At 50.5% G+C, this 14,064-nt stretch overlaps 1 protein-coding gene across 2 annotated transcripts; it reads left to right on the forward strand.

The window, feature by feature from the left end:
• Positions 1-961: 961 nt before the first annotated feature.
• C12H8orf76 (chromosome 12 C8orf76 homolog) lies at positions 962-12,533 on the forward strand. 2 transcript variants are annotated; one of them, XM_048359172.1, is made up of 6 exons: positions 962-1,120; positions 2,826-2,921; positions 3,900-4,043; positions 6,069-6,526; positions 9,401-9,533; positions 12,231-12,533. In XM_048359172.1, exons 1-6 carry the CDS (start codon positions 1,004-1,006, stop codon positions 12,426-12,428), a joined length of 1,146 nt encoding a protein of 381 aa, XP_048215129.1. In that variant the 5' UTR covers positions 962-1,003; the 3' UTR covers positions 12,429-12,533. The 2 variants fall into 2 exon arrangements, with proteins under 2 accessions (XP_048215129.1, XP_048215130.1); XM_048359173.1 differs by lacking the exon at positions 12,231-12,533 and adding an exon at positions 9,874-9,926.
• The last annotated feature ends 1,531 nt before the right edge of the window (positions 12,534-14,064 follow it).

A 14,064-nucleotide genomic window follows, 5' to 3' on the forward strand; every position in this document is an offset into this window, starting at 1 on the left:
GAGGTGGCTTGAGACCTGATGGGGGTCAGGAAAAAATAGTAAAATGAGGGGGAAACTATGACCTAATGTGAAATATGGTCCAATAATACTGTATTGTGGACAGTATTTTGTCCACCATCTCTTACTTTCTAGAGGCAAGGAATGCCTTTAAAGTCTAAAAATTCCAGTTAATATCAATCCTACAATTTTGAGATCTGATGTTTTCCTCCAGGCAGAAGGAATCCTCCCTGATCAAGCCCCTAAATTTCCATGTCTTATGTTTTATAATTGCATGTGTGAGTCTGGTTCCTGTTACAGGCGCCAGGTCTCTTCTTCCAGACTCCAACTCTGGTATTTCCCAGCTCTGCAGTCACGTGATAACTGCTTGGGGATTGGGGGGCGGGGGGGGGGTGGGGGGAAGGGGAGGTCATTTAACCTCTTAGCCCAGTATCTTCATTTGCAAAGCAGGAATGGTCGTGCCTTTCAGAAGGTCGTTGTTATGACAAAAAATGAAAAATAAAATAAAATGCTGCCAGGCGCGCGCGGCTCAGGCTTGCAATCCCCAGCTACTCAGGAGGCTGAGATCTGAGGATCACGGTTCGAAGCCAACCTGCGCAGGAAAAGTCCATGCGGCTCATCTCCCATCAACCACGGAGAAGCCACAAGTGGAGCTGTGGCTCAAGCAGCCAAGTGACAAAGCTCAAGGACATCTCCCAGGCCCTGAGTTCAAAGCCTCAGTACAGGCACAAAAACTAAAATGCTTACCCGGCTTTGAAAGTGGGACTTAGGAGTTCTGAGCATCTACCCCGGGGACAGTGCAGTTCTTAATGCTTTGTAGGGAAGGGTCGGGGAAGCAGCTTGGGTCCACTGCTGTTCCCCACAGGCCACCGGCTGCTTCCCGCGCGGGGACTACAACTCCCAGCGTGCCTCGCAGCGCCGTCGCTACACCCCGCCCACCGCTTCCGGGTCGGCCGCACGCGGGGACCACCTACTCTCAGCGCCCGGCGCCCGGCGCCCTCGCGCCATGGATCCCGGGTGTTGGGTGGTCGGCGGCGAGTTCGAGGACTCGGTGTTCGAGGAGAGGGCCGAGCGGCGGCCTGGGTCGCCCGCGCCCTACGTCGCCAAGCGCTGCGAGCCGCAGGTGAGAGGCGGGCCGCTTGCCTCGCGGGACCCTTCCGCCCGGAGCCTGAGGCTGCGGGGCCGGGCCTCGAGGCCCCTCCCGGCATCTCCGCCGCCCCGCGCGCCCCGGGCTGCACGGCCCTGCTGCCCGGGCTCCGACGGCCGCAACCCGGCCCGCTCCGCTCGCCAGCCCCGCCCCGAGGGCTGAGGGGCTCGGGTGGAAGCAGTTGTCCCAGCCCACCCGCCACGCCGCCTCCTCCACGAAGTCTTGCCTGATTCCCCCCCCCTTCCAAAGAAACATCTTTGAACTAGGCACGGCGTGATGCTGATTGGGTTAATAGAATATTTGCGTAATGACCATTTGGGAAAAGCGATGCTCTTGGGCTCACAGTTCTTGCGGGAATAAAATGAGATAATGCATGGGAAATGATTTGTCGGGTGCGCCGCGCTGTACACTTACAAAGCCGGGCGCTGGTGGCTCACATCTTTAATCCTAGCCATTCGTGGGGGTTGATATCTGAAGGAGCTCTGCTAGCCAGGGCAGAAAAGTCCCCGAGACTTTGCTGGTTAATCTTCGATTGACCAACAGAAAGTTGCAAGTGGAAGGGTAGCTCAAGTTCTAGAGCACCAGCCTTGAGCAGAAATGCCAAGTGGACTTGGAGCTCCTGAGTTCAAGTCTTAGTACTGGTACAAACTAACCAAAACAAAACACGTTTGAAATACAAGTCTTTATGTTTAATGCATGTGCTATTTGAATATGACAAAACCCAACACAACTCCCAAACTCAAAGATGTTCTATCTGAGCCCTGTTGGTTCCCTAGAGTAAAACTGGGGGTTTGGGTTACTTTGCTGTCCCAGCCTGCTTGGGTTGGGCTGCAGTCAGGGATTTGCCCAGTCCCTGGATTCCCTCCCTTATTCCGGGCTTCTTGCAGCCTTCCTCTTATCAGAGGGGTGTATGGCACCGTCTCAGCTGCCCACGTGCATAGCTGCAGGCCCGCAGGTGTGTGAGAGAATAAAAATGATCAGCCAGTGTGGCTTTCTCATTTCCCAGTGGCTAATGGAAACTGGATGGAGGCCCAGGTTGTAGCTGATTGGCTCATCTAAACGACCCAAACAGCACTGACTGACTGACTCCACAGCAGTAGAATACAAAGGACAACCAAGGGTCAGGTTCATGGTGTTGAGTGACATTGGAGTAGTGCAGGGGGAGAAAAACCGACTCCTGGCTTTCTCCACTTGAGTGGATCAGGCTAAGAGAGAAATGGTTTTGTAAGGTTAACTGGTGCTTTGATGCTCAGGTAGTTTTTAGACACAGAGCCTAGCAAGACCTGGCATAACTTGTAGCTGCCTGGGGTACTGCAGGTAGGAAGATCAGGCCAGCCTGAGACAAAAAAATGAGACCATGTCTTAAGAGTAACTAAAACCAAAAAAAGGATCTGGAGAGGTGGCTCAACTGGTAGAGCATCTGCCTAGCAAGTGCCAAGGCCCTGAGTTCAAATGCCAGTACTGCCAAAAAGAACAAATAGAGCCAAACTATTGTGATACGGGAGGCGAACCTCCACCAAAAGTAGATGTGCTTGGATTAGGAGTATTTGGGAATAGGATTTCTTGAGCCTCCTGTGTTTTACTGTGAATAAAAGGAGCATAAGATCCTTCTCTGGAGCTCAAAGATCTGCATTCATGCTGCCTTTTCTCATATCGTGTGTGTATCCACATCTGTATTTAGTGGTTTCATGAAGAAACAGAGAATGGTGATGATGTTGAAGTGCTGACTCTCAAGAAGTTCCGCGGGGACCTGGCGTACCGACGGCAGGACTATCAGGTAGTGTGACAGCGCGGTTCTTAAATGGGCTCCTTTGCATCCACTCCGGCCCATAGAAGAAGCAGTGTGCTAAATTATGAGTGTTTTGCCTGCGAAGATAATTTAATCTCAGACACCACCACCACCACCCCCTTTCCTGGAAAGTTTCTGTCCTTTTTCTTTTGGCTCTCTGTGATTTGTTTCCTTTCACACCTCCTATGTGCCTGCCTCCAGCAGATATCTCTCCACCCACAGCATGGAAGAAAAAGAATGAAGTAGGCTCCAGGTGGCTTCATCTGTGCGTGCTGATGAAAAAGTAGGGCAGCAAGGCAGTATGGTGTGTGGCTCCATAATGCTCTGGCTCCTCCCTGGTGATGCTTTCCACGGTCCTAGTCATTCTTTCTCTGCCTCTTCGGACAATCATTGGCAGGGCACTGGTGGTCCATGCCTGCAATCCTAGCTCCTTAGGAGGCTGAGCTCTTAGAATCACAGTTTGAAGCCAGTTCACGTAGAGCTGAGTTGACTCTAGTTTGTATATGTATGTGCCAGTCCTGGGGCTTGAACTCAGGGCTTGGGCTCTGTCCCTCATTCATCGCTAGTGTTCTACCACTTGAACCACAGCTCTACTTCCTAGGGACTTTGTTCTCCATTTAACCAGCAAAAATCTGGAAATGGAGGTATGAACCAGCTTTGGGTGAAAAAGCCTCAAGAGAGGTTGGAGGCATGGCCCAGTTGGAAGAGCAGTACCTAGTGAGTAAAAGCGGCAGGTACCAAGTTCAAGGCCCAGTCTTAGAAAGAAAAAGCTTCAAGAGAGAATGAGGTCCTGAGTTCAAGCCCCAGCACAAAAAGAGAGAAAAACAGCTGTGACTAAAGTAGTCACTCCCTTACGTCACTGGAAGGTCAAGTATTTGATTTCTGCCTAGGAAAATTCCCTGTACTAAATCCTTTCCCACCTGTCTTCTTTCTTTGTCTGTTGGCCCTTTAATAATTAATGGCCAGAAAGCACTTGAGGAATATTCCAGTATCTCTGAGAAATTGTCGTCTACCAATTTTGCTGTGAAGAGGGACGTGCATGAGGGCCAGGCCCGGTGTCTGGCCCGCTTGGGAAGGCATAGGGAAGCGCTGGAGATCGCCACAAACCTGGTGAGTTCTTCCACGCCTTGCTCGCGTAGGCTTTGCCTCTCACTTTCCTACGACTGATGCGTGGTTTGTTTTCTTTCTTGGTTTGCTAGTATTGGAGCTTGAACTCAGGGCCTTACATTCCTGCTCAGTTTCTTTTGCTCACAGCTAGAACTCTCCCACTTGAGCCACACTTCCAGTCGGCCATTTTTGCTCGTTCCTTAGAGATGGAATCTCTCAGACATTTCTGCCCAGGCTGGCTTGGAACCATAGTCCTCAGATCTTAACCTCCTAAGTAGCTAAGATGATAGGCATGAGCCACTGGTGTTTTGTACATAGTTTATTTTCTAAAACAAAACTAAAAATTGATGTCTTGCTGGTAGAAGCGTTGTCGCCTGTGTAAGAACTGTTAGGAAGAACAGCTTGAAACAAGAGACTTAGTCACTTTCTTTCAGTATTTTGTGTGTGTTAAACTTAATATTCTTTATTGCCTAAAAATCTCGTTGGCTCTTAAGAAGAATAAACAGGACAGAAGGATTGAAGAGTGATTTAATTTCTTAGATTGTTGTTGTTGTTAATCATGGAGCTTGAATTCAGGGCCTGGGCCTGGGTGCTGTACCTGAGCTCTTCTTGAGGCTTGTACTCTACCACTTTGAGCCACAGATCTACTTCCACTTGAGCGGTTAATTGGAGATAAGAGTCTCACAGGGGGCTGGGGATGTGGCCTAGTGGCAAGAGTGCTTGCCTCCTATACATGAGGCCCTGGGTTCGATTCCCCAGCACCACATATACAGAAAATGGCCAGAAGTGGCGCTGTGGCTCAAGTGGCAGAGTGCTAGCCTTGAGCAAGAAGAAGCCAGAGACAGTGCTCAGGCCCTGAGTCCAAGCCCCAGGACTGGCCAAAAAAAAACCCAAAAAAAACAACAACAACAAAAAAAGAGTCTCACAGGGACTTTTTTGCCAGGGCTGGCCTCAAGCCACGATCCTCAGATCTCAATCTCCTGAGTAGCTAGGATTATAGGCATGAACCCCCAGCACCCAGATTATATTCTTAGATTTTTTTTATAAGCCTTATTTCCAGAATTTCTACATTAAACCACGTATTATTTCAGTAGGTTACAAAACATGTTTCAATACCATTCCAAGCTTAGCCTTGTTATCCTTTTTATTTAATTAAATTAATTTATTTATATATGTGCTGGTCATGGGGCTTGAACTCAGAGCTGGGCATTGTCCCTGAGCTTTTTTTTTTTTTTATACTCAAAGCTAGTACTCTACCACTTGAGCCACAACTCCACTGCTAGGGGTTTTTTTTGCTGGTTAATTGGAGATAAGCATGTCATGGATTTCCTTGCCCAGCTGGTTTCAAAATGTGATCCTCTGATCTCAGTCTCCTGAGTAGCTAGGATTGCAGGCATGAGCCACCAGTGCCTGGCTCCTTTTGATTTTTAAGTAGGATTTGCATCATTCTTTAAGGGCCTCAGAAAGACAGTTCTCTGTAATTGTGGATCCGGTGTGCTTGGTTTTAGGTTAAGATATATTTTGTTTGATATTTACATAAATTGGATAGCAGAGTTAGTCTAAGTTGTAATGATGACTCTAAGCCCTTGTTTATGATGAGTTTTCTTTCCCAGTTCTGTGGCCTGGTTTTGAGGCCTCTGGGTGACCAGAAGTCAGCCTGCATCGCATGCAAATAAGCCATTTTCCTGCATCTCATTAACAGGGAAGAAACTCTCATCTTGGCTAGCCCCACACCTGGCCCTGATTTTCATTTTTATATAGAAGATGGTTTGTGGGCTGGGAATGTGGCTTAGCGGTAGAGTGCTTGCCTTGCATGCAAGAAGCCCTGGGTTGGATTCCACAATACCACACAAACAGAAAAAGCTGGAAGTGGTGCTGTGGCCCAAGTGGTAGAGTGCTAGCCTTGAGCAAAAAGAAGCTCAGGGACAGTGCTCAGGCCCTGAGTCCAGGCCCCAGGACTGCCCCCCCCCAAAAAAAAAAGAGGTTTTGCATTTTAAGGGTTTCTTTTTACCATTTTTTTCTCCTCAGGAAAATAAAGCAACTAACACAGACCACTTAACCACGGTGCTCTACCTCCAATTTGCTATTTGTTCAAGTTTACAGAACTTGGAGAAAACAATGTTTTGCCTACAGAAACTGATTTCTTTGCATCCTTTTAATCCTTGGAGCTGGGGCAAACTGGCCGAGAGTTACCTGAATCTGGAGCCAGCATTTTCTGCATCGTTTCCGTCATCTCAGACACAGAGCCGTTTCACTTTACGGGATGTAACTGTCACGCCCTCCTTCACACACTCAGGAAAGGACCGCTTTTCTTGTTTTCCTGAGCCTGGGCCTGAGAGTCCAGTGTTTCCCAGCAAAGCGAGTGGCAGTGGGAGCCAGCAAGCTGAGATTGCTCCCACAAACTCTCCAGCCCGAACAGCGGGCAGGGGAGCAGCCGGGTGCGCAGGCGCTCAGGTGAAAGCCTGCGCCTCTTTCATCCGAGCCAGGTAAGCCGAGCTTCCGGGCTCCAACACATGAGCTCACGTTACCCTTCAACATATCTTATTAGGTACTTGCTGTCTGTCTTCAAAGTTTTCCTATGACCCATATGGAACCCTTTGAACACGTGCCATTTCTGTGTGTGAGACTCAGAAACACATCTGTTCAAGAATGTTTTATCCAACCTATAGAAGGAAAGAAAATCTTTGCCAGCTCTTCATTAGGTAAACGATGAATATTCCTATCTTACAAAGAGCCCCAGAAAAGAGCTCCAAAAGAACAAATTCTCCAATTATTAAGTGAACAGCTGAATGGAACGAATAGTTCTCACAAGAAATCCCAGTGTCTAATACATGAAGACCTATTCAGCAGAGTCATAAGGAAATACAAATCAAACAACACTGAGGTTCTCATCTCAGCCATGGTAGTCATCAAGAAAACCTGCATACAGGAAGCCCTGGGTTCGATTCCTCAGCTCCACATATATAGAAAGGGCCAGAAGTGGCTCTATGGCGTAAGTGGCAGAGTGCTAGCCTTGAGCAAAAAAGAAGCCAGGGACAATGCTTAGGACCTGAGTCCAAGCCCCAGGACTGGCAAAAAGGAAAGTAAACAAGAAGTACCTGTAAAGATGCAGGGCAAAAGATGAGAATGTAAACTAGTGCAACCTCTATGGAGATTAGTATGTGGGTTCCTCAAAAAACTAAAATGAGGCCTAACTTGTATCTTCCATACTACTTTTTTTTTTTTTTGGCCAGTCCTGGGCCTTGGACTCAGGGCCTGAGCACTGTCCCTGGCTTCTTTTTGCTCAAGGCTAGAACTCTGCCAACTGGAGCCACAGCGCCACTTCTGGCCGTTTTCTATATATGTGGTGCTGGGGAATCAAACCTAGGGCTTCATGTATACGAGGCAAGCCCTCTTGCCACTAGGCCATATTCCCAGCCCTCCATCAGACTCTTATCTCTACTCAGAAAAAGCCAGAAGTGGCACTGTGGCACTAGCCTTGAGTAAAATAAGCTCAAGAACAGAGCCCAAGCTCGGAATTCAGGCCACAGCACCAGCAAAAAACAAAACAACAACAACACAAAAAGTCAGATTTTCTTGCTTTCTTGCCTGGGCTGGCTTCGAACCATGATCCTCAGATCTCAGCCTCCTAAGTAGCTAGCATTACAGGCGTGAGCCATGGGAGCCAAGCTAGAGAAGAGCTCTTTTTGTTTGTGCTGGTACTGGGATCTAAGCACTGTTTCTAAGTTTTTTCACCCAATGCTGGTGCCCTACCACTTAAGCTACCTTTCTACTTATTGCCAGATATCAGCCTTCTGATGTAGTTAGGACTACAGGCATGAGCAACCAATGTCTGGCTGAGAAGAACTCTTTTAAAGAAGGAATTTCTCACATAAAATCTCATATAGAAATCTAAAGGAACCTGTCCTCCTTGTGTTTGGGTGACTGATAATCTGAACGCACAATGCAGAGTCCTGTTATTTATCTCTAGAAACTCCAAGTAATTTGGCTCCTTAAAGTATAAGAGTTTGGGCTGGGAATATGGTAGCGTGCTTGCCTCATAAACATGAAGCCCTGGGTTCAAGTCCTCAGCACCACATATATAGAAAATGGCCAGAAGTGGCGCTGTGGCTCACGTGGCAGAGTGCTAGTCCAAGCCCAGGACTGGCCAAAAAAAAAAAAAAGTATAAGAGTTTGAGAGAAGCTGGGTACTGATGGCTCATGCCTGTAATCCTAGCTATTCAGGAGGCTGAGATCTGAGGATCATGGTTCGAAGCCAGCTTGGGCAGGAAAGTCTGTGAGACTCTCATTTCCAATTAATTACCAAAAAAAGCCAGAAGAGGGGCTGTGGTTCAAGTCGTAGGGTACTAACTAGTCTTGTGCTGGAAAAGCTCAGGGACAATGCCCAGGCCCTGAGTTCAAGCCCCAGGACAGGCACAAAAACAAAAAAAGGGAAAGGTAGGGGAGAGGGCACACATAACCAGTTCTATAATTTATAAGAGAAGAAGCAGAAACTCTCATGAGAATGTAGAGATTATTTTTTAACCTAGAGAAGCCAAGAAATATTTTTCTGTGCTAGTACTGGAACTTGAGCTCAGCGCCTCTTGCTTTCCTTGGCTCTTTCACTCGAGGCTGATGCTTTATCACTTGAGCCACGGCTCCATTTCCGGCTTTGTGCTGGGTACTTGGAGATAAGAGTGCCTTGGATTTGTCTGCCTGGGCTGGCTGCAAACCTCCATTCTCCGGTTAGTGTTGCTCCTTCTGCCATCTGCCCGGAACGCACGTGGTGTAGAGGAAAGGCGCATCCCGGAGGGCAGAGGAGCGGTGTGGAAGAGCCGCGCAGTGTGGGAGCTCCCTGCGGGCAAGGGAAGCAGGAGGTCGCGCTTTGTAGTCGTATTTGCCTCCGTTCCATGTGTGTCTCCGTTGGTGTGCCATTGCTGCAGCAATACCAGAAGCTGGACAAGCCATGAGCGGAGAGTATAAGGCCCTGAGTTCAAGTCCTGTTACTGACACTCACATGTGCATGCACGTGCACACACACACAGGAATGGAGGCTACATGTGGCCAGAACAGTCACTTCAGTACTATTTTCCATGGTGGTCATGGAAGCGTCACGAATGCAGGTGTCCCAGGAGCGAACCCAGAATGCCGGGGCGGCAGGAGTGTGCCTGGAAGCTTGTTCTTCCTGTGTGCCTTGCCCGAGCCCGGCCCCTCGCTTGCACAGGCAGCTCTGTGGGGTGTTCCTTCCCCCCGCGTGAGGACTGGGAAAGTGGAAATAGCGGCTGCATGGAGCTGGGAGCCGGGCCGCCCGCCTTGCTGTTGGCCTGCAGTGGGGCCCGGCGGTGCGCACACTGACTCCGCGCCACCCTCTGCTCTTCCAGGCTCTTGCTCCAGTTCACGCAGTCCCAGCAGCTCTCCTTCGCCCTGGAGCGGAACCTGAGGGCCCAGCAGGAGATTGAAGAGCAGATACAAGGATTGGGCCTGGGGGAGGGCGCCCTGCAGTGCATCGCCGAGGTGAGCCCGTCCCCAGGTGGACGCAACGACCCAGCCCGGCTCGGTCCCTAAAGTCACCACTCAGCCCCTGCCGCGTGTGCCTGCCAGCGCTGCTCAGCCCCTGCCCGCCGGAGCACCCTAAGTGCTGTGTTAAGTAGCAGCTTGTATACTCGCCCTCTCCTCAGCTGATGGCTGGGGTGGGGACGGCCTGAGGTCCGCCTCACAGGGGCTCTGCTGGCCCACTGCCGGCCTTCCTGAGAGCCTGCAGCACCCTGATTCCTAGATTTCTTCCTTTCTTTTTCCCTTCCCCCTCCCTTTCTTCCCCTCCTCTTCTCTACCCTCCCCTCGCCTCCCTGGCGGGGAAAATTCTGAATTCTGGGCTACATAGTGAGTTCCAGACCAGACAGAGTCTCAGAGACCCTGCCTTTAAAAAACAAAAGCAGCCGGACACTGGTGGCTCACGCCTGTAATCCTGCCGCTTGGGACACTGAGATCTGACGATTGTGGTTTGAAGCCAGCCAGGCAGGAAAGTCCGTGAGGCTTCTCTCCAATAAACTCAGAAAAAGCTGAAGTGTCGCTGTAGCTATAGTGGAGTACTAGCGGTGAGCACAAAGAGGCCCAGGGACAGTGAGTTCAAGCCCCAGGACTGGCAAGAAAGAAGAAAAACAACAACAACAAAATCATCTGTTTAATTTTTTACTTATAAAATACCAATTTTATGTAACTTGACTTAGTATTATTTCTTTCATAATTTTTAGTTTAGTAAGCTAAAAGACTATATTTTGGGATCTAGCTATTTTATATATCTATGTAATATTTCATAAATTAGAGTATTTTATAGATGTTAATGTTTATTTCTTTAATTTCTGTTAAGCCAGGTTTTGTTGTTGCTGTTGTTTTGTGATGGTATTAGGACCTGAATTCAGAGCCTTGTGCTCTCTGCTTTTTTGCTAATGCCTGTGCTCTACTACTTGAGCCAAGCCTCCAGTTCATTTTATTTTATTTTTAATGATGGCACTGGCTTTTGAACTCAGGGCCCAAAGATTGTGAAACAAGTGTACAACCATTGAGCCATGTCTCTAGCCATGACTACTATCAAGATGAATCTTTTTGTTTCATGTTATTGGCCATTTGTATTTTGTGAAATGCTTAGTTATATTTTTTCTTAATTGATTTATTTTCCTTTGTAATTTTTTTTTCCAGTCCTGGGGCTTGAACTCGGGGCCTGAGCACTGTCCCTGGCTTCTTTTTGCTCAAGGTTAGCACTCTGCCAACTTGAGCCACAGTGCCCACTTCTGGATTTTTCTGTGTATGTGGTACTGAGGAATCGAACCTAGGGCTTCATGTATACGAGGCAAGCACTCTTGCCACTAGGCCATATTCCCAGCCCCTGTAATTTTTTTTTTTTTGCCAGTCCTGGGCCTTGGACTCAGGGCCTGAGCACTGTCCGTGGCTTCTTCCCGCTCAAGGCTAGCACTCTGCCACTTGAGCCACAGCGCCGCTTCTGGCCGTTTTCTGTATATGTGGTGCTGGGGAATCGAACCTAGGGCCTCGTGTATCCGAGGCAGGCACTCTTGCCACTAGGCTATATCCCCAGCCCCCTGTAATTTTTTTTGAAGAATGACTTTTTTGGTGTTTGATCCCAGATTTAAAAATACCTAATTTCATTGATGCCATCAATAGTGAGACCTATCATTTGATGTGCCACTAAAGGAGAAATACGATGCCCTTTACAGTGTGTGACCCACCAGTGTTAGATTTCAGATATACTGAAGCGATAAAATGACAAAAGAAAAATGGCCTTTAGATCTGATGAAATAGCAATGCTTTATTAAAACCCCCGCATCTCACTGGCAATTTCCTGAAGGGAAAAAAAAAATCTGTGAATATGCATCCTTTGGGAAATCATCGGTTTCCAAGTAGACTTTTCATGGACAGGTTAGATCTCGGCTGGCAGGAGCCATAGACATCTAGTCCAAAACCACATGCAGAGTCTCTGCCCAACATCCCTGCTGGACGCATGCGTGGCTCGTGCCACGTGCGTGAAATGGATTGGAATGCAGTTAGCGTCCGCCGTCATTACCGGAGGTGGAGCTGGCTGCTGAGCGGGTGGCAGTCTTTGTAGAACCTAGCTGTGTGATGCTGTCTCTCAGAATCTGGGGACTTGGCCCTGGGCCCCCGGAGCCTGGGCCTGGCCAGTAGGGAGCCGTGTGACGCCTTCATAGGGCCCATGCCCTGGATCCCTCCCCAGGAGTGCCTTGGCATTGGAGGACTGAAGGCTCTTCCTGGGCAGGCACACCCTGGGCCTAGCAACTTGCTACTTGGGTGTAGTGTTTACTTTTTTTGTGGAACTTGTGACGGTAGCACCCACCTCCCTCATCCCCAACAGTCATCCTCTCCCCGGCCTCTGCCAGCCCTTTCACTTTTTACCACGAGGGAGACTCCCACAGTTCCCTTCTTATCAACAGTGTCGCTGGTTATGAAGGTTGGCTCAGAGTCCCCGGGTAGGCGAGGCGAGACGCACGGCCTCTGGGGTTGTGTCTGGAAGAGAGTGGAAGGCCGGCCAGCAGCTCTGACTGTCAGCCTCTGTGTTGGGGTGGGTGGGGGGACAGTCCCCCCGGCTGCTCAGCGCTGTGATGTCTTGCTCTTCCATTCCCGCGTCTGCGCGTCCTCTCACGGGGCGCTTTCATTTTGTGTTTGCTTTTTCTGCTGCTCCAGGTTATGGGAGAAGATATTGTCCCAGAAAAAATAAGAGATGAACTGCAGTCGGAGGTCAGGTGCGTTGGTCCCGCGGCCCTGGCGGCCTTGGTGCCGGCGTCCGTGAAAGAATTTGAAGACAAGTGGTTTGGGAAGCTGGAGGACCGGCTCTGCGCTCTGGAAGATGAGTTCCACACACAGACACCCATCCTGGCCTAGCAGCCAAACCATCTGCCATTGGGATCCGTGTCCTTGTTTCCTTCGGACAGAATCCATTGCTTAATCATGGAAAACAGTGAATTCAAGTTGTTTTATTTTTTTTTAGTGGCTTCTCTCAGATTATTCCAGTTGTGTTCAGTTTTTTCTTTTTAGCTCTGTGTGTGTGTGTGTGTGTGTGTGTGTGTGTGTGTGTGTGTGTGTGTGTTGTGTTCGCATGTGCCTGTAGTGGGGCTAGAACTCTCCTCTCTTCTCCCTCCCTTTCTCTCCTTTCCCTTTCCCCTCTTTCCTCCCTCTCTCCTCTCCCCTCTTCCCCCTTGCTTGTCCTCCCCCTCCTCGGCCCTCTTTTCCCTCCCCCTCCCCTCCTCCCGCTTGGCTTCCGGGCAGCAGCCTGGTGGTAGCGCGGGAGCCCGGCCTCTGCCATGGTGGGTCAGGCAAGGGCACCAGGGCAAAGGAGCCCCTGGCCCTGCTCCAGCGAGTCCCCGGGGCCAGAGCGCAGGTGACCGGCTCCCCCGGCCTTTCCTCCTCCGCTAGCTCTGCCCAGAGCCTTCTCCCGGCCCCACCCGCTTCCTCAGCCTCCGCTCCTCACCCTGCCAGTCCTCAGGTCCCCGTCCAATGCCAAGGCACCCCATGGCTTTCCAAATGCAGAACCCGCATCCAGCCCTCTGGAGTGGAAGGCAAGGCCACGTCTGGGGGACCCGCAGGGCCCAGGGCGGCCTCCCCGCTTCCGTGGCCCCACCTCCCTGCTCTCACCGCAAACCCAGGAGGTGGGAGAGGACATCCTCAGGGCCCAGACCTCAGGACTTGGTGAGCCTGTGCTGCTCCCGCAGGAGGAACCGCAGGGCCCGCGTGGGGTGGGGGTGGGGGGAATCACCCTGGGCTGGTGGGGAGCAAAGGCCAAGGGCGCCGCCCTGGGTCCTTCCTCCCACTTCACTGGCCTGGGGCTGTGAGAAACAGGAGCCCTGCTGTCTAAGCTGCCTGTGCGTGGCTTTACCTCAGAGCCGCTGGAGGACTACCCTGTCCTCCCAGAGGACATGCCCAGACCCGCCCTCTCCCGCCCTCATCCCCCACCCCCACCCCGGGATTGCCCCAGAAGTGAGGGGAGAGGCCTGCTTTGTGCTTCTCAGGTGAGACCAGGGTGACAGGGCTCAGAGAGCCTACAGCTTCTTCACTGGCATCTGTGACTGTGGAAATGTCTAGAAATTTGCTCCTAAGTCGGGGCCACTGGCCTAGAAGGCTCTTCATCCAGATCTGCAGAAAGCATCCTTGATCGTGTTGGGCGGCGTGGAAGGACACGCTGGCTCCAGTGTGCACACACACGACTGTTACGGTTGGCCGTGCGGGGCCTTCTACCCACTTGGACATCCTTTGTCACCATGCCCTAAATAGGGAAAAATGAGAAGCCACAACAGGTCTCGCAGAATCCACTGAACCCCAGGGTAGAGAAAGTTGTGTGTGTGCTCATCTGCGTCTGCAGCGTTTACATCCCTGACCACCATCCCTTCCCTCGGAGCTGAGGCGGTGAGACGGCTGGTGAGGCCTTCCCTACAGCCCACACGATGCATTTGGAGCAGCTTCTCTGGCAGCTTGAACTCAGACCCTGAGCTCTTCTGCTTGAGGCTAGTGCTCTACCACGCTG

This window comes from Perognathus longimembris, chromosome 12 (assembly GCF_023159225.1).
Source record: "Perognathus longimembris pacificus isolate PPM17 chromosome 12, ASM2315922v1, whole genome shotgun sequence".
NCBI classification, from domain to species: domain Eukaryota; kingdom Metazoa; phylum Chordata; class Mammalia; order Rodentia; family Heteromyidae; genus Perognathus; species Perognathus longimembris.